Source organism: Melanerpes formicivorus, unplaced genomic scaffold, assembly GCF_026170545.1.
Source record: "Melanerpes formicivorus ecotype bairdi unplaced genomic scaffold, bMelFor1.0.p_v2 SCAF_61, whole genome shotgun sequence".
Taxonomy (NCBI): domain Eukaryota; kingdom Metazoa; phylum Chordata; class Aves; order Piciformes; family Picidae; genus Melanerpes; species Melanerpes formicivorus.
Window position 1 is genome coordinate 1,524,355 of NW_027142413.1, and position 26,788 is coordinate 1,551,142.

General features: G+C 42.5%; 1 protein-coding gene across 1 annotated transcript in view; it reads left to right on the forward strand.

Moving 5' to 3' along the window:
* The window catches only part of ANKH (ANKH inorganic pyrophosphate transport regulator), a 91,687-nt gene that overhangs the window by 51,637 nt on the left and 13,262 nt on the right, over nt 1-26,788 (forward strand). The window contains exons 2-7 of the mRNA XM_068161981.1: nt 4,350-4,566; nt 13,402-13,520; nt 14,599-14,682; nt 17,970-18,140; nt 18,766-18,900; nt 22,549-22,641. Of these exons, the coding sequence (XP_068018082.1) occupies nt 4,350-4,566; nt 13,402-13,520; nt 14,599-14,682; nt 17,970-18,140; nt 18,766-18,900; nt 22,549-22,641 (819 nt within the window). The remainder of the gene's footprint in view (nt 1-4,349; nt 4,567-13,401; nt 13,521-14,598; nt 14,683-17,969; nt 18,141-18,765; nt 18,901-22,548; nt 22,642-26,788) is intronic.

Consider the following 26,788-nt stretch of genomic DNA (forward strand, 5'->3'; position numbering starts at 1 on the left):
TTTACTAAATGAAAACTCAGGCAGCAATCATCAGGAGAAAGATTATGTGACACAGGAGAAAGGCTGACCCCTGTGTCAGCTTGCTCTTTAACTACATATTTTGGCATTCTTCTATTTTCTTAGAGGAGGACAGGTAGGAAAAAATATGCAGGAGGAGGGGGAAAATGTTACAAATTGTTACTTGGAATTTTTGGCCACAGAGTTGGGTAGCTGTAGATTGGAACCAAACTTTCTCTAACAAGCTTTCTCTACCAATATTGGGGAGTAGTGCAGAAAGCTCATGACAAATAGGGCAAGCTAGGCCCTTGATATTTCTCTCAGAATTGCTGATTTTTAAAACTTTGCCTTTGCATGCAATTGTTTGTTGGATCCATCATTACGCATGTGTTAGAAATTTGATAGAGTTCTCATCCGTTCATTCTAAGGGGATGAAGGCAGCTGCAGTACCCAATTGTAAAGATGTGGTTCGTGGCTTGAAATGTCATTGAATTTGTTGTTTGGCATTCCTCCAACTTGAACACCTGAGCCTTTTGGACTGGAATTTTAAAAGGCTAGTCCTCTCTGATTTCAACATTAGAGGTAGCATGCATTTATTTTTAAAAGGCTCAAGAGTTTTTTACTGGGTCATCTAGTAAAGATTTCATTTTTCTAGTGAGAACATAATGTGTTACAGAAGACAGTGAACAGCTGTAGATCTTGGTGCCTGCCATTCTGAGAAGTGTTTTAGGATTATGACTTACCTTAGCTAACCTGTTCGTGAACCTACCAGATTGTGCTCAGCCTGGAAGTATTTCTTTTTTCTTTCATTTCTAAAACAAATGTCACTGATGCTGGTGACATTGATTTAATCATGTTTTAAGAATAGCAATTCTCTGTGACATTTTCATCTACTTCTATATTAGGTTATATGTGCATTAAAAACTCAGGAGAAGGTGCCATCATCAATAACTTTCTTCCAGCATCTGTATTTCCTAGTTATCCCTATGATTAAGTCAGGTAAAAGTATGATGACACCTGACATATGTATGATCAAGGTTGCTTCTGTATTAAATATTGTCATTATTGTTATTGCTATTACATAGTTCTGTGTGATTTTTACTGACAAGCTACACAGATCTTTGTAGGGGTATGCATGCTCTGTTGTGTGTGATACAAATATGGAATACAGATGCTGCTGCTGAAATTTTCCTGCTGACTTCTGTCCACACAAAAAATGCACAACATTGCCGTGTAAAATAATGAGACCTTGTCCTGGTTTATATTTTTTCTTCCTTTATGAGAGATTTAATTGGAAATGTAACAGGAAATTAGACTGGAAGATTATCAACTGCATGGCTGGCATGCCAAAGATCAAGTGCCTGTGTCTTTCCTATTGCACCACAAAGCAGCTTTATCAAGTATCTGGGATTTCTCCTGGATTTAAGGATATCAAGTATGACATCAAGAGCTTCAGTAGCAAAAATATTCTGAGATACATGGGACAGAAATGCTATACAAATACTCAAACAGTGTTTGGAATTTGGGGATGAAGAACCTTATTGACCGTACCATCATCTTAAAGTAAAAAACAACAAAAAACCCAACAGAAAAAGCCACAGAAGTTAAACCATCTGTACACAGCCCTATATTGACTGTTTATTTTCTAAATTTCTTTCTAAAGAAGCATTTCAGAGGATTGCTTTTTCCTGGTTAGCCTCTGGAGTATTTTGTCATGTCAGCCAACCATTCCACAGGAATATAAATCAATGGCAATGTACCCCTTACAAAAGCCCTGTTAGAGTTCTGACAATTTACCTTACCTGGTACACAGTGTAACTCTGGGAAAAATTACCCAGAAGTATGTAGCTACTTGTCATTTGTTCACACAAAAGAGATCTTTGTTCAGCCTGTAAAATCAAAAAATGAGAGACAGAAGAGTGTTCGAGACTTTATGTCTGCCCTCCTTATGTGAGAAAAATTAGTTATCAGAACTAGTTTCACTGGCTTGAGGACTGTGCGCAGCACAGATTTGTCTGTCTGCAAAGGGGTCATAGCACCATACCTCTTGGCAAAATGTGATTTCTTAAAGCCACATTTATCCCAGATACCTTGTCAGGACTGCATTAACATCCTCCACAGGCCCATAGTTGTCCAAACCAGGAAATATGTACTTGTGCTGGAAATAATTCAGTTGTTTATATGTGATGAGAAGCTTTTAAAGCAGACTACCTGAAATTAGTTAGCAGTTTCTCTTTAAATTGAAGCTGCCAGAAATATTTCACTGTTGACAAAAAGCAAGAGGGGAAAGCCGTGTTTAAGGAGCCCTCTGTGTGGCATAATCTAAGGCTATTTGCCTATTACTGGCAACAGCAACAGGGATATTCAACATCTATAGGAAGTTTAAATAAGAAGAGTATAATGCTATATACACCTTGATGCTATATACACCTTGATATCACTTACATCATCACAAGCATCACCACAAAAGACAGCTAAACTTGACTATTCATTTCAGAGGCCACAGTCTTTTCCACAAATTGAGTGCTGTTTTATGCACCCACTAGTGGTGTTAGCATCTGAAGATTAAATTTCTTTTGAACTCTTACTGGTGCAGTAGACAGAATTATCTGTACCCCCGAAACATATCTGTAACCCCAGTTACATATAGCAGCTGCAGATATTCCATATCTAACACGTGGTATTTTCAGGAAGGGCCAAGCTGGAGCACAAGTGAAAACATCTAGACCCTCAAATGTTCAGATCAGAGCACATTTCAGGAAAGAGATTTGGCAGATGCCAATGATGGAGAAGTTATTTTCTAGTCTTTTTGCAATGGTGACAGTGCTGCTGTAGTTTCAAAAAATTAATCGTATCTCACAGAAATAGTGGAAAAGAACAGTAGGAAAAATGCTCATTTCTGCTGTGGGGATGCAGTTTCTTTTGAAGTCAGTAGGAGTTGCTTGCTTACATGTTCTTTAGAAAGGGGAAAAAAAAGTCAAAAGACTTCAGCAAAATGTTCCTTTGAAATTGAAGGACTCCACTGTGATTATCTGAGGATGTTCTGCCTGGTTTGTTCATTCAGAAAAAGCAATTTTAGAACTGCTGTGTAAGTGGAGTGGGTTGGTGAGATGTTCCTGGTTAGCCTCATTGCATTGGCCTTGTCAGAACACATCAGCTGTAACCTATAGGAACTAAATACATCTGAAAACAAGTCATATTTCATCCTTCATGTTTTTTGAATCTAATCTTGTTTTAACAGTTCACTGGGTGTAACAGATGATTGATGCTGTCACACTGCAGATAAAATTTATTATTCTTGTCATCTTTGTGCAATATTTTAGAATCATTTTGGTGCAAGATAGAAACTGAAGCAATTTACACTTTTTTTTCCCCCTATGGTTCATCTTAATTCTAGAAATAATCTATTTACTTCTCGGTGATTCATTGGCAAACATTTTCTAAACATGGACCTAGGATGAACTAGTAGGTTAGTTGAACCTGAATATGTCTTGAAATACATATGATCTATTTCTTTTAAAATAGGCTACCAGGAGATAGAAATGAATGTAGGATCTGAACCCCCTGAAATACATGAAAGGAAAATATTTGTATTTAGCCACATGCATATTTAACCTGGTTTAATAATAAATGTCATAGGATAACATTTGATGTTCACAACAATTACATGGGATATAGTGAAGACCACATTACACTGAAAAATGTTTGAGCTCCTAAGATTTCAGCACATAATAATGTCAGAGTTTTTATCTGTAAAGGTGGCCTGTGAGCATTATGCTTTGCTCAGTTCAGGGTTGAGGCCTCAAAGCAGAATTTATATGGTCTTGTGTCATCCAGAATTATTAGCAGGTTATGAAATGCCTCTAGAAGGAAAAGAGACTGACTTCTGGTATAGCAGGAGCTCCATTATATACTTCAGTAATAGATATTTACCATATTTTCAAGTATACTTGACGTAAATTTACCATCCATATGTTAGCCATTGGAATGGGCTGCCCAGGGAGGTGGTAGAGTCACCATCCCTGGAGGTGTTCCAAAAGGGATGGGACGTGGTACTTGCAGCCATGGTTTAGTAGTCATGAGGTCTTGGGTGACAGGTTGGACTTGATGATCCTTGAGGTCTTTTCCAACCTTACTGATTCTATGATTCTATGAAATTATGAAGTTGCCTGTTTTACGAGTCACAAGTTACTGCTACTGAACTGAACCAGACCCAGAGAAATAAAGTCCAACTCAGGGTGAAAACAGTGACAGCAGAACTTGCTTATTGCTTCAGAAACTGGCTGGCAGAAGATTGGTTTGTGTACACTTCCAAATGTTCTACATTATTTGCTTTTTCTGTGTCTCAACAGGCCTTGAATAGGGGTATCGCCGCTGTCAAGGAAGATGCTGTGGAAATGCTGGCCAGCTATGGACTGGCATATTCCCTGATGAAGTTCTTCACGGGTCCCATGAGTGACTTCAAAAACGTAGGTCTGGTGTTTGTGAACAGCAAGCGAGACAGGACCAAAGCAGTTTCATGCATGGTTGTAGCTGGCGCTGTAGCTGCTGTATTTCATACCTTAATAGGTAAGGTCACTTCACATCTAATTAGTATGTCTTCTAATTTTCTTCCCTCTCATCTTCTTCAGACTGATTAATCTGTAGTCTTAAGATTTCATTTATAAGTGAAACAGATGATACAAAAGAGATTAAAATCTCTTGGGCTGGCATCATGCCCATCCATGCAATTTTTACTGCTTTTTAAATAGGTTGTAAAGTGGCAGATCCCACCCCCATAGCTCTGCTGCCTGGCATGAACACATGCTGTTGATCTCTTGCAGTCAGACGTATGAGCAAAACCGTGTCAAGTTTGACAGTTTTGTGAAACTGATAGCTCAGTCTTGCTCTTGGGCAGTGGTCAACTATCAGTGTCTGCCCTAATGGGTGTAGCAGTATTTGAAGTTGTGCTTGGTAGGGCCGTTTGTCATTGTACTCCTTCTGTAGCTATCACTTCAATTCTTACCTCACAGTGCAAAACTCAAAGTAGGTGCCAGCTTCCTCATTAAAATACCAGGTATTACTCTCTGGTAGTGCTAGTCATCATCCAGTACTGTTGAATAACTTGTCTGTAAGAGAAGAAGGAATTACTAAGAACAGTTCATGCCAAAGTGAGACCATCTCTCTCAGTGTACTCTGAAACATAGAAAATACACAAGCAGATACAAACGGAATACAAAAAGCAATGTGGACAGAGGATTTGCCAGTTTCTGAGAGCCCAGAGAAATGGGATGTCGACCCCAGCATCAGCCACAGCAGTAAAAAGCCGTGTGTGACGTGGAAGACATTTAACTTCATCATTTTCAAGAAATGCACCAGATTCTCTGCACCTTCTGGCTTGAAACTTCTGGACCTCAGCAACAATGAGCAAGAGACACTGGGAGAAGAAGCAGAGAGGCCATTACATTCAACAGGTAAAATCCTAAAAGCTGGGAGCTCTAAATGGGTGGGAGGAGGGTGGTAATGCAACAACCCTTGGAAGCACATGATAGTTGACAGGCAGCAGAGTGGAGTTGGATCACCAGTAGTAGGGGTCATTCCATCACAGAAAGATGAGAAATGTGTGTGATGGCAATATCCAGAGTTGCTGTGAAATTACAGAGTGGCCTAGAAGTAAGGCACTATTATCAAGCTGTTAGTATCTGGAGAGCAGCACATGCTGCTGGTCAGCATATGGAATAGCATACACTATTTCACTACCTGCCCAAGTAGGTACAAGAGCTTCCTGGTAAATATGGATGCCACCTGCTCTTATTGTTTAGCAGACTGGCAGCTATGTTCACCAGCTTTGTGTGCTTCCCAAGCACTCCAGTTTGTTTGATCATTGTGTCTCTTATTCCATCACTGATACTGCAGTGCTGTGTTGTTTACCTTTATCCCATGTTACGGTCATAATAAATGCTTGCAGGAATGGTGCACTAGCCATGGCAACTCTGTGGCAAGGATGAGCTGTTGCTCATATGTTCAATATGTTTACAGCTGAGGCTGCTTTACTGAGTCACTGTTATAAACTCTGGGCCATTTGTACATTTGGGTCTCACATTTCTTTGATTGGGATTTTTCTTTAGCTCTCAGAGCTGCTATTCCAGTTGCTCACTTCTTTTCCTGCCAGTGCTGGTCAAAGTGTTTTTTCCTTTGCCAGCTGGATAAAGAAATATCTTCTAGTTGTCCAGCATTTTTTTAAGCTATGATAGACTTAAAGAAAATTTAAAGCATAACTGTCAAATTTTCAGGTGAAAGACATAGTTGGATTTTGTATGTGGGACTTGTTGACATGAGGTGTTTGGGGCAACTGCTGGAAAGTATGCCTGATAAGTTTCTTGCTTTTGTCTGGAAGTAGAACCCTGCTGAGTGAGTCCAGAAACTCTGAAATGCCCTCTGCAGCTATTGATTTAAAAAAAAAAAAGGCTGTATTTAACATGCATTAAAGTCCTGAATTAAAGGGCTTCACATAAACCTTTCATCTGCCTATAGTGGCATACTGCAAAGTAGTTTTTGGTATTTAACTTGCTTCTGCCTGAAAATATGCAAAGGCACAGGAGGGACTGGCAGATTGCCCAAGAGAATGGATTTAGTCAGATTCTAGCACCAATTGCCTGGGTGATGGTGCCAAGTTTTATGTTCCAAGTTCCCTTTGAACCTGTTTCAAATACTGATGATTCTTCTCTAACCCACAGATACACAGCCTGCCTAGCAGGAGGAAGAGGAGGTATCCAGTGACAGACAAGCAGCCTCCTAGGACCTGTGACTGTTCCTGCAGCAGCTGCAAGCCTGTCATAGGCTGTCTACAGGAAATACAAATACAGGTTACTGACACTCGGCAGATGAAAAGAGAAACAAATAGAACTCAGGGGACTGAATTTCTTCCACTTTCTATTTGTATGGGGCTAAGGAAGATGACATGACTGTCAAAGCCCTGGAAGGAACAAGGGAACAAAAAGTCCAATGAAATAAGGAGTACCAAAGTCACAAAGAAAAACAAGTGGCGGTAGAAACACAGTGACCACAAATGAATCACCGTATTTCCAGCTGTGATAGAGATTATTTGCAGCCTGCACTCACCTCCTCAGAATCAGCATCCTCTGCGTATTCAAAATACCAAAGCAGACTGTTTTATCCACCTGACTCATACATCATTGCTTCAGCACCAGCTCCCCACTATGGCTTCCCCACTGGGGCTAACGCAATCCTCTGTGGGAATGACTGGCTGAGCCAAACCACACAAATTCACACTTGCAAGCTTTGGGTCCCTAAGTCACTACTCCACCACATTCCCATTAACATCGTCAAGGTCCTCGTCAGCAGTTCTGTCACTCCCCTGTACAAGAACCAAGAATCAGGTTTACCCTGACCAAAAGGATTTGAAACCACACACTCATTTGTCTTATAATCCTGCTGCAAACCTTGGTCAGTACAGTAGTCCTGGATTCAGGTGTGATAGGGAAATAGAAGATAATGTTCTGCCTTTCTTCCCTCATACTGTTTACAGCTATTGATACCGTTCGGGGTTTCCCGGTAGGAAGTTCACTCTGTAACCGGGGTCAGAAGCATCTTGTTATTTCAGAAATTGTCTTGTGGTGGAAATACTGGGCTGTAAGAGCAAAGATTCAAGATGCCTGCCTGTATGTATTTTTGATATTATACTAAGTTGCCAGCCTGACAGAGGAGAGAAATCATTTATATAACGGTATGCTAACATAATGCATTTCATGGTGTTGCTGGTAAGCCCTCCAATAAAACAGAGTTGTTTAACCTTTCACTAGTTTACTAAGAATGCAGGGACAGTACCTGTGTGACCACATGAATGATCTGCTCAGCTAGGTGGCAGAGTTGGATTAGAAATTGGAAAGGTTAAGGAGTTTGAGGGAATGTGAGAGGGAGATAGCTTGATGGAGCCACACCCTGAGGCATCACAAGAAGCAGAAGCAGAGGTTGCCCTACCCTCTGGCCACAGGCAGAAGGAGGGGACTTAAGAGATGAGGTGGAAAGGAAACAGGACCCTATTTGTGGAAGCAAGCCAATCCTCTCCCAGCTTCCCTTACCTTCCCAGTTGCCCTTACATAACAGGTATGAGGCTCTGGAACTCAAAGGCCAGGCAAATGAGAATATAGATGATGGTCCATTCAGGGGTTCGCCTGGGGTGAATCAACCAGGCCCACACACTAGGAATGCTTGTATTAAGAAAAAAGGGATGGAAATTGTAGCAGGCAATTCCCTTCTGAGGGGCACAGGGGGCCCCATATACTGACTAGATCCATCCTGCAGGGAAGTCTGCTACCTCCCTGGGGCCTGGGTTAGAGACATCACCAGGAAACTCCCTGGTCTGGTACAGCCTTCCAATTGTTGCCTGCTACTGGTAATGCAGGTTGGCTGTGATGAGGTCTGGCCAGAAGTCCTAAAGCAATTAAAAGAGACTTTAGGACACTAGCACAATTGGTTGAAGGATCTGGAGCACAGGTGGTGTTTTCCTCAATCCCTTCAATGGTAGGGAAGAATACTAAAAGGGAGTGGAAAACATATGTGATTAACACATGACTCAGGAGCTGGTGCAACCAGTGGAATTTTGGGGTTTCTGACCACAGGCTACTTTATGAGACACCAAGCCTGCTGGCAACAAAAGGGGAACACCTACTCAAAGTGGGAAAAGGATCCTGGGGCAAGAGCTAGCAGGGCTCAGTGAAAAGTCTTTAAACAAACTCAAAGGGAGGATGGGGAACTGGATTGTTAGAGAGGTGCCTGGGAGCAGTATGCCAGCATCCATGGGACAATGTGGTAGTAGTCTTGTAGTTATCTGTGTCAGTGGGAGTGGGGGGTCATGATCTGTTGGGCAGTAAAGATACAAAAGTTGATAGGCTGGTAACTACTGAAGTATGTGAGAACTGTCTGGAGGGAATGGGGGCTTCTCTTGCCATGAAGGTGGCCTGACCATTAGACGAGCTGAAGTATATCTATACTGGTGCCTGCAGCATGGGCAACAATCAGGAGTAATTGGAGGCCATTGTGCAGTAAGAAAACTGGTATAGCTGCCATCATGGAAATGTGGTGGAATGACTCACACGACTGGAGTGCTGCAATTCATGGCTACAAACTTTTCAGAACAGACAGGCAAGGAATGTGAGGTGATGGGGTGACCCTTTATGTCACAGAGGGGTATAAATGTCTACTGCTTAATGATGGAGATGACAGTGTTGAGTGTTTATAGGTAAGAATCAAGTGGAAGGCCAAGGAGACAGGTATCGTGATGGGATTTTGTTACAGACCACCCAATCAGGATGATAAGACTGATGAAATACTATGTAAGCAGTTGGGAGAGATTTTGCATTTGTTGCCTCCTGTTCTCGTTGGGGACAACTTTCCAGATGTGTGCTGGGAATGCAATGCAGCAGAGAGGGGGATAGCCCCAGATGTTCTTGTAGTGGAGGGAAGGTAACATCCTGATGCAGCTGCTGAAGGAACCAACTACAGAGGGTGCCTGCCTGGACCTGCTGTTTGTTAACAGAGAAGAATTTGTGGGAGATAGTCAGAGTCCTTCTTGGGCTTAGTGATCATGAAATGATCAAGTTTTTGATTCTCTGAGAAGTGAGGAGGGTGGTTAGCAGAACTGCCACCTTGGACTTCTGTAGGGCAGACTTTGGCCTGTTCAGGAGACTGATTGGTAGTGTCCCTTGGGAGGCAGTCCTGAAGGACAAAGGAGTCAAGGAAAGCTGGGCATTCTTGAATAAGAAGGAAATCTTAAAAGAGCAGGAGCAGGCCATGCCCATGTCACAAAAGACTGGCCAACAGGGAAGAAGGCCAGCGTGGATGAATGAGCAGCTTTGTCTGGCACTCAGGAGAAAAAGGAGAGTTTATAGCCTTTAGAAAAGGGCATGGGCCACTCAGGAGGACTACAAAGATGCAGTGAAGCTATGCAGGGAGCAACTTAGAATGGCCAAAACCCAACTAGAACTGAGTCTAGCTATTGCTGTAAAAAATCCTTTATTGCATGCAGGGGGAAGCATACTGACTAAGGTTGAGGAAAAGACTGAGGTAGTCATGGCTTCTTTGACTCAGTCTCTAATATCAGGACTAGTTATTTGCTGGGTAGCCATCCTCTCAAGCTGGAAGACAGGAATGGGGAACAGACCTCCATAATCCAAGGGGAAATGGTGAGTGACCTGCTGAACCACCACGATCTACACAAGTCTGTGGGGCCAGGTGAGTTACACCCAAGAGAGGTGGATGTGCTTACCAAGCCACTTCTTGTGATTTATCAGCAGTCTTGGCTAAATGGGGAGGTCCCAACAGACTGGAAATTAGCAAAAGTGATGCCTGTCTACAAGAAGGGCCGGAAGGAGGATCTGGGGAACTACAGACCCATCAGTCTGACCTCAGTGCCAGGGAAGGTCATGGAAAAAATCATCTTGATGGTATAACATACCATTTACGGGACAATCAAGCAATCAGGCCCACTCAGCACAGGTTCACAAAGGGCAGATCCTGCTTAATGAACCTTATCTCATTCTATGACAAGGTGACCTGCCTGGTGGATGAGGCAGCCTCAGCAGGTTTGCTGACAACACCAACTTGTGTGGTGTGGCAGACATGCTGGAGGGAAGGGATCCATCCAGAGGGACCTTGACAGGCTGGAGAGGTGGGCCCATGACAACCTCATGAGGTTCAACAAGACCAAATGCAAGGTTCTGCATCTAGGTTGGGGCAATCCCAAGCACCAATGTAGGCTGGGCAGCGACTGCTTGAAAGCAGCCCTGAAGAAAAGGACTTGGGGGTGCTGGTGGATGAGAAGCTCAACAGGAGCCACCAGTGCACACTTGCAGCCCAGAAAGCCAATCGCATCCTGGGCTGCATCAAGAGAAGCATAGCCAACAGGTCAAGGGAGGTGATTCTCCCTATCTACCACTCTGGTGAGACCCCACTTGGAGTACTGCATCCAGTTCTGAAGCCCCTGTTACAGGAAGGATCTGGACATGCTGGAACTTGTCCAGAGAAGGGACATGTGGATGATTAGAGTGCTGGAGCACCTCTTCCATGGAGACAGGCTGAGAGAGGGTTGGGACTATTCAGTCTGGAGAGGGACTTTTTAGAGTGTCAGGTAATGATAGGACTAGGGGGAATGGAATAAAAATAGAAATGGGTCTTCTTGGAGCCTTCTCTTCTCCATACTGAACAGCCCAAACTCTCTCAGTTGGGCCCACCAGTAACCAGCACAGCAAGAGCACAGCTCTAAGCCATTCCCCTAAGGTAACATTCATATAGAGGACACCAGCACATTAGCCCCAGCTGCCCCAGAAAGCCAATGCATCAACATAGTGAGCACAGCACAGGAAAAAAAAAAGTAACCTAAAACTCTCCTAACAAGCCTCAAGCCTTAATTGAATCCTCTTGTTACTTTGCTTCTCATTATCTCAATCCTTCTGTCTTCTGCCAAGATTAGCTGTCTTAATTAAGACAGAGGCTTTTGAGCCCCACATTGGGCACCAGATATGTAGACTGTGCAAGTTCAACACAGCCCACTTCCCTCCAACACAGAAGTGAGGGGAAGTAACACACAAAAAAAAATCTCAGAGTTGAGATAAAAAGGGTTTAATATAAATGAGGTAATAAAATGCACAGTTAGCTTAGCCTATTTGCAGAAAACCACAGCAAAATGCAGAAGCAGCAGCAGAAGCCAGTGACCTGTCCCCCACCCTCCCAAACCCATGCCAGCCCAGCAGGAAAGACCAGCACCCCAAACCTGGAGATTGAAAGCTGCAATCACAGCAAGAAGTCTCTCATGTTACAATCTGAACTTCATGCTTCATAATACTTTGCTCTGACAGCACTTTCATTTTGAAGCTGGCATGACAGCAGTATGGGATTGAGTAGCAGCAGCAGATTCAACTCAACCCATTACTAGTTCTTCCCCTGTCCCCTTCAGAAGGAAACAAGTCTGGGATTTTCTCAGGAGAATGACTACACAGTTTAGGGATAACTGGGAGACTTTGGGTCTCTGTAGTTGTACTTCAGGCAAAAGACATACAGATAGGGACTAGCACAGGGAAAGGGGGAGTTTTTAATGTAGCATCTGGAGTCACCATCATTGGAGGTATTCAGGAGGAGACTTGACAGGGTGCTTGGTTGCATGGGTTAGTTGATTAGGTGGGTTGGACGCGATGATCTTGAAGGTGTCTTCCAACCTGGTCTATTCTATTCTATCCTATCCTATCTTTTGGTTAGTCCTGGTTGTCTGGAATGACATTCATGCCTGTTCCTAGTGCTGTCATGCCACACCTTATTTTACTACCTTGTTTACACTGTCTTCTTGGGTCTGAAAAAGTCTTTTCAGTCCTGTTAATCGTTTAATTGCTGTATCTCTAAGCAATCAGAAGACAGTGACAACTTAACTCTCTAATTGCTTTCACTGTTTCTGAGTTATGAGAGAGAGATTTAGGCTACAAAGACTGAATTGGTATGTGAATTCTTATAGTGCAGAGACACCAGTGATAGCTAACTCTTGGTTATTCCTGGTCATGGGGAAGATTCTGGGATTGTTATTAAAAGAGCTGGATAACATGGGTACTGGCAGAGGTGTAAGCAGTTCTCTAAAGAGCTGTGTGGTGTGTCCATGCATCTGTGCTGTCTTTCAAGCCAGTGCCTTGGGAAGAGAGACTTGGCAAGAGGTGTGTTGCCTAACATGCTCATCTTGGGTTGAAATAGGATGGCGAAATAATATACTGGTGATAGAAGGGGCAATATTACAGTGGCGTGTGAGATGCTGGCTCTAGATAAAGGAAGAAAACTAAGACTGGTTGAGGCTAACCAGAGACTGTGTAGTGAAGGGAACAGTACCCTGACAGGTCCCAGTACAGGTGATCATTAGGCAGAGTAAGGGAGAAGCATAATGAGTGATTTGTTGCATGCCTTTGCAATTCATAGTATCTTTTTACAGCTTTGGGCAGGTGGTACCATGAGAAGGAAGTGACAATAGATGGTTTCAACATTTGTAAGTTTCTCTATCCTGTGAAATACACAATATCTGGTGAAAACAGCTTTTCTAACAAAGAGCCTTGAGTTAATGAAAGAGCAGTATATTTTCTTGAGTACCAGTGTTTTATTTTAGCAAATAGATGTGGCACTTAAACTGCCCATCTCCCAACCCAGCTGTTTGTGATCACTCAAGTCAAAAGTTACATGAAAAAGAGCCAGGAGAGCACTCTTTAGTCATAAACAGCAGCTGGTGAGGCTGTAATACCCTGAAGCCCCTGCAGCTGTTTGCTGAGTGGATGCATGTCTTGGGTCCTAGGCATCACAGTCTTTCAGGTACTTCTGAGTATCTTACCCAAAGTCCATGTGTAACCTTTATTATCCATTCCCATTGTATCTCTACAGCATATAGCGATTTGGGGTATTACATTATTAATAAGCTGCACCATGTGGATGAATCAGTGGGAAGTAAAACTCGGAGGGCCTTTCTTTATCTTGCTGCCTTCCCTTTCATGGATGCCATGGTGAGTGTCTGATTCAAAGCTGAATTTGAATATTAATGTGTGGTTTTTCCTTTGGTGACCTTTGTTCACAAAATCTGTTACCTGATGGGAAACTGCAGATGTACAGAAGGAAGGTGTGGCTGTTGCAAGCAGTAGCTGTGAATACACCTGGGCTTACCATCTCCTGCTACCTGGAGAAAAACATCTGGGTGGACTTTGAACATCCAGAGATCATGACAAATGTAAAATATCTCAGCTGCCTTGCTAGAGTTACTGTGTGTTGTGTGGCCATGTTGTGATGAGTCACACCAGTTGTCACTTTGCGTCTTCTCATTCCAGTCTGTAGTAGAAGAGTTGGATTTGCTATACATTCCCAGATCACTTGCAGAGCTCACAAGGAAGAAGCTCAGTATTTTTTCAAAGCAGATCTGTTGAAAAGATATTTCTTGCCATCAGTTTTTGTAAGCAGTGTATCTCAAATGCTTGGACAAGAGCACTACACGTGGGGTGGGCTACTGCTTCCCATATCACCAGGCTTGCTGCTTGTGGCCCGCACAACACAAGAAGGTGGCAGCTCTCTTTTTAATGCCTCTACTTCTGTGTAAAGGGTGACCTCATGGCATGCTTCCACCACTTTATCTACTGCTTTGCTTGAAACAGTAGTTGACAATAAAAAAAGTTGGATCAGTAAGTTCTCTTTTCCAGACAAACTCACTGTAACTTGGTGGGTCTGTGAACAATACACTTGAGAGGTGCATCCAGCTGGTGATGAGAATAAACATTTTAACCCATCCTGTACAGCAGCTGTTTTGTGAAGAAGGGGTGGTTTCTTACCAGATCTGCTCAGAAATTTCTATACAGTCTATAAAATTATTCCTGTTTTGCCTGTAAGCCTCGGTAGTGAGGAACTAAATGCATCAGTGCTTTCTCTGCTTTACTGGCTTAACATTTTCCCAGGTTCACAGCAGGTACTGCTGATGGAAAAGAGCTTTATAAGTTGTTTTTATATAATGTGAAAACCAGAACACAGTATTCTGGGATCTAAAATCATTCACAAATATCATAATCACTTCTTAAACTCTTCTCTGACTTTTTTTAGGCATGGACCCATGCTGGGATTTTGCTAAAACACAAGTACAGTTTCCTTGTGGGATGTGCCTCCATCTCAGACGTCATAGCTCAGGTAATGGTCCCTCTTTCCATTGTGTTACAGACCAGATGCACAGAGACTGTCTTCTCTCTCTACCATGAGCAATACACCAGAGGAAGTTATTGTGTGTTATCTGGTGGTTTCCCCACCATGTGGAGGCTGATTGCTCACAGTTGTAGTATAGGTTGGTCTCAATTGACTGCATCAGGTCATTCACAAACCAAGAGAAGGGAACCAGAATTGTTGAGGCTGGGGCCATGTCTTCCAGCATCTCCATGAATTTGTTTCAGAATGGTTGTAAGACAAATTATATAGATATATATATATACATACACATGGGTACTTCTGGGAAAAATAAAGGTCAGGCAAAAAGACTCATGCCTGCTACCAATCCTAAGGCTGACAGAATACTTTGAAAAAAACCTTTCTTTTCCCTGTGCATTCTCCCCCACTCTTCACATGATTGCACTAAGAAATCCCCAGTGGGCCTTGTAGGTGGAGAAGTGAATGCTTGATTCTCCCATTCACCTGTTAATTTTGCACATGCTGTCTAATCCAGTGAAATGCAGTAGTGTCAGTCATCTTCTGAGTGCCAGTATGGCACTGTTAGTGGATCAAAAGATGAAGGCTCAGAAGTGTAACAGAAGGGATCTGTGCTGATAACCCCTGGGTGATGCAGAGAAGACCAAATACTGCTTGAACTTAATTTGTGAGAGTGTTGTTAACTGTCCTGTGCTTTATACAAGACACACTTAAAAACCAAGATTCATACACAGTGCTGATGGCCAGTATTGTAGCACATGAGAAACAATATACAGCCTTCTTTTTAAAACATATGTAAAAATACTATGAAATGGAGTCTTAGCACCTGTAAAACAGTTGCTATATTGCCCCATGATGTAATGACTGGGTAAGGAAGGGGATAATAACAGTACAGCATCAAAGGAAATACAAAGTCAACAGCACTTAGTTCAAATTTTTACAGCATTTTCCTCCCCCTAAATATGAGGGAGGAAGCCATAAGCAAGACTGAACCATTCAGCCAGCTGCTATTCTATGTTTGGCAGATCTGCCCCTCTACAGTACTGGACTAAATCCCTGAAGATAATACTAATTACAGTAAATGATCTTAACACTCAGGATCTGCTCTTGGTGTGATGTGACCTACAAAGTTTCATGACTCTAGATGTATGTCGGGTTATATACAGCTAAATACAGAAACAAATCTTCATTTTGGCTGTGATGCACGTGCCCTTTCCACAGTGGCTGGTGAGTGGGGTGCCAGGGTTGTGAAAAATATGACACCTGTCATCTTGTTTCAGCAAAATAATGCACAGAGCAAGTGCAAATCTGGAAGACAGACATTTGTGGCTCTCCATACCCCAGAACTCTCCACGTAACTGACTTTGTAACTGACTTTGCTGCTGTTTACAGGAAATCAATTATTCCATGGGGTTCAAAAGAGCAGTTTTACAAACTCCCATAAACAGTGTGGCCTGCCTAATAAACATTTTCACAGCATATTGGTTTTAGCTGGTTGGCCCCACTAGAATGGATGGGGGGACAGGGGATGGGTGAACCTGCCCCTCAGCATTTCCTCCCACTGGCCCCATAGTGGCAGAGTGAAAGATAGGAGGGCTGTCTGTTATTCAACACCATGCTGGCTTCATACTCACTGCAAAAGGAAAGGGCTGCAGGGGCCAAAAGGGATTTATGGGGATTTGGAGTGTGTTCTATAGCTTGTCAAGTTTCCTGTTCTGTTTATCGTGTTTTGTCTATTCCCCTGCTGCTAAATACACTGGTGTTTTGCATTGTGTTATTTGATACCCCTACAGCAGTAAATCTTCCTTCTCTTGACTGCTTCTCTGGTCCTTTTTGTCCCTGCCCACTTGGGCTGGGGGGAAGTATTGCAGCAGTGGCTGGGAAGGTGAACCTGCTAGAGTTCAGCTGCCAGCTGAGTTGAAACCAGGACACAGTGTGGCATTTCATAAGTATTTCTTGAGCTAGCAAGAAATTGATAGCACTGAAGGAGAAAACCAGCCCCTGAACAATGTGTTTTATATTTCTTGTAACTGACTTGAATGGCAACATGTCCCGGCCATGTTGTCCTTGATTTTGCTGTTCACTGCACCAAACACAGTTGGCCTTTCAGTTGTGCCCCCCACCCAGAGACATTTGGAATTTAGTAGGCATGCCATCAGCTCTGTATTTAATGAAAGATAATACCATATTAATTAATTCATCTGCATTTTCTGCATTGAGTATTTAATCTTACAAAACTGAAATATGAGCTGTTCATTAGCCCAGAATTTTTCCATTTCGTTTACATCACTGCAGCATTCAGCTGAAGAGGGAATGATGAAATACTGACATTTCACTCAAAAAAGTAGAAAATTAGAATGACATAAGACTTCCTGCTTAAATGCATAAGTGAATGCTTTAAAATATCTGGCTTTTTAATGGCTGCTTTCCCCTCTCCCCTATCCCCACCCCACAAAAAGGAGGGCTTAGAAGCTGACCCTAGAAGCTTCTCTCCAACCTCAGTGATTACCAGAACAGTACATTCTCCTGGGAAGGGTGACAGCCACATGCCTGTTGGCAGACCGTGCCAGACTTTAATGATAAGTCTCCTATTTATGTCTGCTAGTTTGGCATCTGCCCATACCTTAATTACTGTTTAATAGAGCTTTTGTATGATGTTAACTCGTTGTTCTCATTTCTGTGACTGAACACAAGGGGGTTCCAAATGCCACAGGCTCAAAGACAAGTAGATACTGCAGTCACACCCAGTTGTTGGTTCAGATGTACTAGCATGGAGTCAGACAGAAGATACATTGACCCTAAAGAATCATAGCATGGTGTGAGTTGGAAGGGACCTTAAAGATCATTTAGTTCCAGACCCCTGACATGAGCATGGCCTACTTCCTCTAGATTAGGCTGCTCAAAGCCCCTTTCAGCCTAGTCTTGAACTCTTCCAGGGAGAGGCATCTACAACTTGTCTGGGCAACCATTCCAATGCCTCACCATCCTCACAGTGAAGAATTTCTTATATCTAATCTAAATCTACTGCCTTTCAGTTTAAAGCCATTACCCCTTATCTTGTCACTACATGCCCTTGTAAAAAGTTCCTTTCTACTTTTTCTGTAGGACCCATCTAAATACTGAAAGGCTGCTATAACATCTCTCTTAGAGCTTTCTCTTCTCCAGGCTGAACAACTCCTCCTCTGGACTTGCTCTAACAGGTCCATGTCCTTTTTATGTACAGAGTCCCAGAGCTGAACATAGACAAATTACTAATTATTTATTTGTTTGCCCTGCAGGTTGTTTTTGTAGCCATTTTGCTTCACAGTCACTTGGAGTGCAGGGAGCCACTCCTGATCCCAATCCTGTCCTTATACATGGGAGCACTTGTCCGATGTACCACACTATGCCTCGGATACTACAGGAACATACATGATGTCATTCCTGATAGAAGTGGGCCTGAAATGGGGGTATGTCTTAATGCTTTGCACCTTTGAAAACTCAATAATTTTGAACTTGGTTTTTCTGTTATAATACTGTATTAAACCACTGTGCTTGAAGGGTCTTCTCTCCCCATTCTGCAGGAAAAAAACATTTTCACTTAAGGAGGCATGGTAGTAACTATTCCACCAATAGTGCACAACAGACAGTGCTTCCCATGGTATGGATGTGCTGTCTACTAAACTCTTCCGTGCTGAGCTCTGTACTAATTTGTAAGACAGCACAACGTGAACTAAGTGCACACCTTATTTAACAAGGAAGAAGCTCTCAAAATTCCTCTTTTTCTTCAAATGTCATACTGGTTTTCACGTGTTTTCATCTGGTAACCAGAGCAAATTAGGCAGATAGATACCTTATGCATTGTTTGTTGAGATCCATGACATAGCATCTTCTGAATCAGTATTACTGACATGAGTAAAAATATTGTAGGCTCTGAAAACTATTTAAATGAATGTACTGAAAACAATTTAAATGAATGTACCAAACTGACTATGGGTGGGAAGAGAAAAAATTCTCAGTTCTTTTGGTTCAGTTCTGAAGCTTTTTTTCTTTCCAAATACACTTTTAAAAAATAATTTTTCCCATGTGTTACAGGGAGAGGCTACAATAAGGAAGATGCTGAGTTTCTGGTGGCCTTTGGCGTTGATTTTGGCAACTCAGCGAATAAGTAGGCCCATTGTCAACCTTTTTGTCTCCCGGGACCTAGGTGGCAGCTCTGCAGCCACAGAGGTAGGAAAGTCAGTGCTTCCATTACTGCAGATTCTCATTTACATGGAGTTACTTCTTTGTTTCTCTTAGCTGTGCTGACAAGAAAACTGTTGTCTTAAGTACATTTCTGTTTAGTGCTCTCTCTATCCATCCAAAAGAAGGCTACTTTGACTCATATTCTGCCAAACCTAGTGAAACCTCACTCACAACAAGATCAGTAAATTTTTTTTCCTTAAACAGTTCTATGTTCAGGTTTTCATGCTCTACATGTAGACACACAGGCTTTGGAGCATTCAGATCCCAGAGATTTTAGGACAGTTGTCAGTAGTCCCACGCTCCGCTCTTTCCTGTTGTGTGTATCTGCGGCCGTGGAAACTCAAGTGAAATTACTATTAGCAGTCAGTGCCTCACACAGAATAGGGTGAAAGCATCAGGAAGAATGTTAAAAAAATCTGGTTTGGGATATGAAATGAACCCTGTTTCTCTTGAAAATTTCAGATCACACCAGTAGTCTGGAGGGGCTGATGGGACCTGGACTTCTGACTGTAATGCAGTCTTCACCAATGCTCACCACGAGCTGACCTATTCTCTCAAGAAGTCTAGGGGACTTCTGCTGCCAGCAGGAGGTTGTCTTAATCCATGTAGTCATTAGAAAATCTCACATGTTCTTTCTATAGGAAAACCAAAGCTGTTAATACTCTAAAAACATAGGAAAATTCAAACAGCTGATACCCAGTGAACGTTTTCTCATCATGACTAATTTGTCATAAGTGACACTGTGTATTTCACTCCCTCGGGAGTTGCCAGTGACTGCAAATAAAGAGCTGTGGAGAGAGAATTTAGGAAACATAAAGCTCTTACATGTGTGTATCAGGGATCTGTCTATGCATTGATAGCAGGCTCAGAACAAGGGGAGCTAGACCAGCTTAGCAGAGATCATTTTGCATTTCTTGGTGACTTGATTTTAGATACATCACATTTCATGCCTGGCCATTTATGTTTTGTTGCTATTAGGATGATTCCCAATACATATCATAGCTGGTGGTTTGTTGGCCTTTTTACACTAATGGTGATGGGCATGTTTCAACTTTCTCTGTTTTCCAAAAAAAAGTGCTTCTGAAAATGGAGGTGCTGGAGACAGGGATAACTTCGGTGTCTCAAGGATCATTCTATACAGGAGTTTTATAGGCCTCCTGTCCAATAATACCAGAAACTACCACTGTGAGCAGGATGTCCCTCTGAAGGGTTAGACTGTAGCACATTCATGAGCACAGCAAGTCCATTTGCATCAGTCTTGTTGATCTCCAGAGGGCCCTTCCAGCCCCTACCATTCTACAATTGGCCAATTCCCACTGCTTTTGTTTGGACTGCCAGCGCAGTTGTGTTGATTGAGGTAGCTTCTTTGGTGTTGATTTTGATGGAGCTTTCAGTTGTGAAATACAAATTCTAGGTGTTTAGAAACGCTTATATGCACATATTTTGAGATCCCACCAATGTAGGAAAAATACTGAAAGAAAAATCACTGCTAAAAGCTTCAATAATTTAATCTAAGTGGAATCTAGCATACTATCTTTGGTAGTGAGATAATGTTTTCTTTAACAGTTACAGTCTTTTTGGCATTTGTGAAAATAAACAAAATAGCTTTTATAATTCTTATTTAATTTAACCTAGTTAAGTTTCATACAGATGGAAATTCTGCTGAAAATACAGTAATAGGGAAGGGGGTTGCAGTTAAAAAGGGTATTGTCATAAAATTCCTATTTGTTTTCATTGAACCAATTCCTTTTTCAAGGTACATTAAACATTATTAAAACTCTTATTAGCAGGAGGGATTCTATCCCACTGTCTCCCTCTTTGTGGACAGCACTACTTTTCCCCCTCTTTAAACAGCATAGAGTATAATTTAGCTTGCTACATGTTCTGTACATGGTTTATATAAATCTTTTAACCAAGCAAGGACAGCAGTTACATATGTAATGGGAAAATGAGCTCAGATAACCAAGAGAACATTTAGGAGTAAGACAGAGTCAGAAGTAGCTATAAAAGGTTTTTGTTAATGCTACTGTTGCTAGATGTAAAATTAATCTGAATTTAGGTAGATTGTCACAGTTTTGAAACAGCAGACAAAAGGCAAACACTTGGATTTCTAGAATTAAGAGGCAGTTCTCTGTACTGATGCACACTTCGGCTCTGAGGAAAACGTGAGGTGACAGTAAATTTGCAAGCAGCTGCAAGAACTACCTAAACACCCTTCCTACCTGAAAGACAAGAAGTACATTTTCTTCAGAAATTAGAAACATCAGCAAAATCATAGTCATAGAATGTTTCAGGTTGGAAGGGACCTTCAAAGGTCAGATTGCTCAAACTCCCATCCAAACTGACCTTGAATGTTTTCAGGGATAGGTCGTCTATCACCTCTCTGGGCACCCCAACCCGTTCCAGTGTTTCACACCCTTACTGTTTCTTTCTTATATCTAGGCTAAATCTACCTCTTTTAATTTAAAACCATTACCCATTTTCTGTCACAATAGGCCCTGCAGCCCAAGAGCCGATTGGTCTGCTGGGCTGCAAACACACATTGTGGGCTCCTATCCAGTTTTTCATCCACCACTTGTCAAGGAGTCTCCCTCAAAACAGTAGCTACCAAAAATACAGATTTCTTCCAATCAGAAGTTGCTCACACTCTGATGGACCGAAGTTATTTAGAAATGCAGATGTCAGGCAAGATAATACCACACAACTACTTCTTAAGTTTCAAATATTCCTTTTTAGAAAGTGGATTCAAAATGTGTACACACATTCAAAAATGGGAAACCTCCCATTCAGGAGTACCCAAAGGGAATCACTCACCCAAAAAAGGGCAAGGCTTACTCAAGGAGATGTATATATTCAGATATATGTACATCCGCTCACCAAGGGAAGGGAGTGAAAGCTCATTCAGTCCCAGGAAGTTTTCCTTGCGACTTTCACGCATTAGGGAGAGTTTATGCCTTTGAGGTACCTTTTGGACTGTACTTGTGAAAGTGTAAAAGGGCCTAGTCTTAAGTTGCAGGCAGTGAGATATTTGTCATGGTAAAAATAGTCATCTGGAATTGGTTTTGTTTGATTTTCATTGATGACCACCAAAGAGGGGAAAGGGGCTCATAAATACCTCCTGCCTCAGAGTTGCCACTCATATCTAAAGTCAGTCAGCCACTGAAGCCTACTGTTTTGTAGTCTGTCTTACTTAAAACTGTTTTACTTGCAAACAACCAAAGTAAAATGTACATAAATTAAAATCATTAAATACAAGTCAAAGCTACTGTAAGCTGTAAGGCATTCTGATACTCAGGTATCTAGGTAAAACATCTCCAGAGTAATGTGGGAGAGAGGTATTTGGCTGACTGAGAGGCACACCAGGTCAAGTAATTATTATCCCAAGGTATCAGAGTGATGGTGAAACAACAAAGCTTAGTAGTATAGCTTCATGGCACGAAAGATTTTGTAAGCTTAAAACATTGAACCAGATGATGGCCACTCAGAAGTTCTTCCTGAAAGAAAGAGTCACCAGCCTGGTTTCTCACTGCGTCAATGCCAGTGTGGTGATACTGGTGGGAAGTGGCACCCTGTGAAAGTTTAATCGTTCTGTTTGGAGGTTTGAAGTTCATGCTTCCCTGTCTCTTTTCATAGGCAGTGGCGATTCTGACAGCTACATATCCTGTGGGACACATGCCATATGGCTGGCTGACAGAAATAAGAGCAGTATACCCTGCTTTTGACAAGGTGAGTGCTCATGTTAAGGGTGAAATAAATACCATGTGGTTTCACATCCCATCCTCCTCTTTCTCTCTATTACAGCATTTTAATTTAGGCGTGACTTTCAATGATGTCAGAGGAATTTCTATCAAACAAATAGGAAGATAGTTCATGGTTTCATAATCATGTATAAGAGAGTCTTTAAAAAATAAACCAACTGAAGATTAAATAGGGCTGTATTAGTGATAATCCATTGTCTTGCCTCTCTTTACTTTTGCTTCAGATGCTCATTGTTCCTTGTTCCATTGATAAGGTTTTCTTTAAATCCTAGTTAAAATGAATTTATTCTGGTAGCTTCAAGCTGTTATCTGATTTATTATTTTAACCTTGGCTCTGTGTTGTAAGGCAGTAAGCTACCTTTTGACTAGATACGTGCTGTATTTTTAAGGATTAAGGAAAGACCTCCAATTCTCAGTATGATGTAGTGATTTCTCATGAAGTGTCCAGCAGTCAATGAGCAAGCTCACATCTCTGTTCCAGATTCTGCATTCTCTCTCAAGTGGGTTTAGGTTCATTTGCTTATCTTAATACCTTTTACAGAGTGCTAGTAATACAAATAACATGCATTATTTTAGTGGTACTGACTTAGCTAACCAAGATGATTAAGATTTTGGCTGGAAAATCATGTAATTAGATGAGAATGCAAGGGCTGCTCCTGGAACTGAGCACAGAGTAAATATATAACTGAAAGTAATTTGTATTTAAACATTTTTTCATCAGTTTTAGAACTGGGACTCACTAGCTCCTGTGTTGTATGAAGAACAGTCATGTCCCTTGGCACGCATATTCAAATGCCAAATCCTCTCTTGCCTTTTATTTACCAATTAGTAACTGAACTTTCTGGTTCCAAATACTGATGAAAAAAAAATGTTTGGGTGCTCTGGATGTACTTAACTGAAGCAAGCCCTGTTTAATATAATCCACTATATTTTCAAAGGGAATGTAAAGACAAAACAAAGAAAAATACAGTTGGCCATAACTTCTTAACATGTCTGTGTGCAGTTAAACTGACTTGTCAGATAAAATACAACATCTGGGGTTTCTCAGAGGTCACGCTGCTGAAAAAGAACTGGAGATGCAAAACCAGTAAACTGCAAATTAAAAATGGTTTGGGACAGGAAACACAGATGCTGCTAACCTCATTTGTGATGAGCTACAATCAAATGCAGTATTGCCAAGCAAAATTAATAGCAATTAAGACTCCTAAATTCAAGTCTCATTTAGCTGGTGGAAAATGTGCTGACAATTTTAGTGATGACGTGATTAGACCACGATTTCTCTGTTTATTTCAGTTTAAAAGCTTCTCATGGAGCTCTTGTGGAACAAATGTGAGGAAGAAAAAGCTAGCATAAAGCACAGGATAGGTACAGTTTATCTATTTGCTGGACAAGTGTATAATGGGGATGTTAGCTGCATGTTTTAGACAATGAATACCAAACCAGAAACACACACTGGGTTTTTTTAGATTGCTGTGAGAATTGTTTTACCCTGGGTCACCCACCTTTTGCATGTCTCTGTGTCTTTCCTTAAGCTAAGGATTTCTCAGAAGAATTTGGATAGAAGCATTTTTTATTTACAGACTCTGTAAAGCCTCCATTGTGATTTTCAGATAGTGAAACAGCTTCCATTTCCATTTTGCTTTGTCAGTTACTCAGAAAGCTGGGAGTGCTGGTGGCTAGCAGAAGCATACTGCATTGCCTTAACTGACTGATGGAATTTGGCATCCAGATAGTATGCCCCTATTCAGTGGCTCTGCTGGAGAAGTCAGATGCTTTTTTTTCCACAGACAAATCATTGCTTTTGCTCACGTTTGTAAGAGACATGCAGGGTTCTGCTTCAGTCTTTCATTAGACTGTGTATAGAGCAACTTCATGGACTAGCAATTACCCTAACTCAGGTTAAGGGTTACTGCTGATTTTCTTGCAAGAAAACAGGCATATCACAGAATCACAGAATGGTGGGTTGGAAGGGACCTCCAGAGATCAAGTCCAACCCCTTTGCCACAGCAGGATCACCTAGGGCAGGCCGTGCTGGAATGCATCCAGCAGGATTTTGAAAGTCTCAAGAGAAGGAGACTCCACAACCTCTCTGGACAGCCTGTTCCAGTGCTCCATCACCTTCACTGTAAAGAAGTGTCTCATTGTGTTGAAATGGAGCCTTCTGTGTTCTAGCTTGTACCCATTGTTCCCTGTCTTATCACTGGGCACCATGAAAAAAGGACTATCACCTTCATCTTGACACCCACCCCTCAGATATTTAGTGACTGTGGATGTAGTCTACCTGGACCTCAGCAAGGCCTTTGACACCGTCCCCCATAGCAAACTGCTGGCCAAGCTGTCAGCCCATGGCTTGGACAGGAGCACACTGCCATGGGTTAGGAACTGGCTGGATGGCCAAGCCCAGAGAGTGGTGGTGAATGGTGCCACAGCCAGCTGGCAATCAGGCACCAGTGGTGTGCCCCAAGGATCAGTGCTGGGCCCTGTGCTCTTTAACATCTTTATTGATGATCTGGATGAGGGCATTGAGTCCATCATCAGTAAATTTGCTGACGACACCAAGCTGGGGGCAGGAGTTGATCTGATCTGCTGGAGGGTAGAGAGGCTCTGCAGAGGGACCTTGACAGGCTGGACAGATGGGCAGAGTCCAACGGCATGAGATTGAACACATCCAAGTGCCGGGTTCTGCACATTGGCCACAACAACCCCATGCAGTGCTACAGGCTGGGGTCAGAGTGGCTGGAGAGCAGCCAGGCAGAGAGGGACCTGGGGGTGCTGGTTGATGGTAGGCTGAACATGAGCCTGCAGTGTGCCCAGGCAGCCAAGAGGGCCAATGGCATCCTGGCCTGCATCAAGAACAGTGTGGCCAGCAGGAGCAGGGAGGTCATTCTGCCCCTGTACACTGCACTGGTTAGGCCACACCTCGAGTCCTGTGTCCAGTTCTGGGCCCCTCAGTTTAGGAAGGAGGTTGACTTGCTGGAACGAGTCCAGAGAAGAGCAACAAAGTTGGTGAGGGGTTTGGAACACAAGCCCTATGAGGAAAGACTGAGGGAGCTGGGGTTGCTCAGCCTGGAGAAGAGGAGACTCAGGGGTGACCTTATCACTCTCTACAACTACCTGAAGGGAGGTTGTAGACAGGCGGATGTTGGTCTCTTCTCCCAGGCAGCCAGTACCAGAACAAGAGGACACAGTCTCAGGCTGCGCCAGGGGAGGTTTAGGTTGGATGTTAGGAAGAAGTTCTATACAGAGAGAGTGATTGCCCATTGGAATGGGCTGCCCGGGGAGGTGGTGGAGTCGCTGTCATTGGAGGTGTTCAGGAGGAGGCTTGATGGGGTGCTTGGTGCCATGGGTTAGCTGTTTAAGTGGGTTGGATTGGTTGATGGGTTGGACACGATGATCTTGAAGGTCTCTTCCAACCTGGTTTGGTTTATTCTAAATAAAGGTTTATTCTAAATAAAGACATTAATAAGATCCCCTCTCAGCCTTCTCTTCTCCAGATTAACAGTCCCAGTTCTCTCAGTCTCTCTTCACAGATGTTCAAGTCCCACAATCATCCTCATAGCTCTCCATTGGTCTGTCTGCAGCAGGTCTCTGTCTCTCTTGAATTGGGGAGCCCAAAACTGAATACAGTATTGCAGATGTGGTCTCACCAGGGCAGAGTAGAGGTGGGAGAACCTCTGCAGACCTGCTGGACACACTCTTCTTAATGCACCCCAGGATACCGTTGGCTTTCTTGGCCACAAGGGTACATTGCTGTCCCACGGATAACCTGCTATCCACTGGGACTCCAATGTCTTTCTCCTCGGAGCTGCTGTCCAGCAGAACGACCAGTATGGACTAGGGGTCATCCTACTGGAAAGCAGTTCCATGCAGAAAGGCCTTGGAGTCCTAGTGGCCATATGCAAGTTCTGTGCTCTGCTGGTTTATATGATGATAATGCTGTTATTCTTAATGGACTGTGCCATCTTATTCCAAGCAACACCGTCTGTGAGGTAACTTGTGAACAGCTGATTGATGGATGGGAATGGATATTCTTTTTGCCCCATAATCCGCATAGTGTTTTGATCCAAGAACTAAACAGTGCGGAAGAGACAGGAATAAAGAGTATGTTGTCAAGA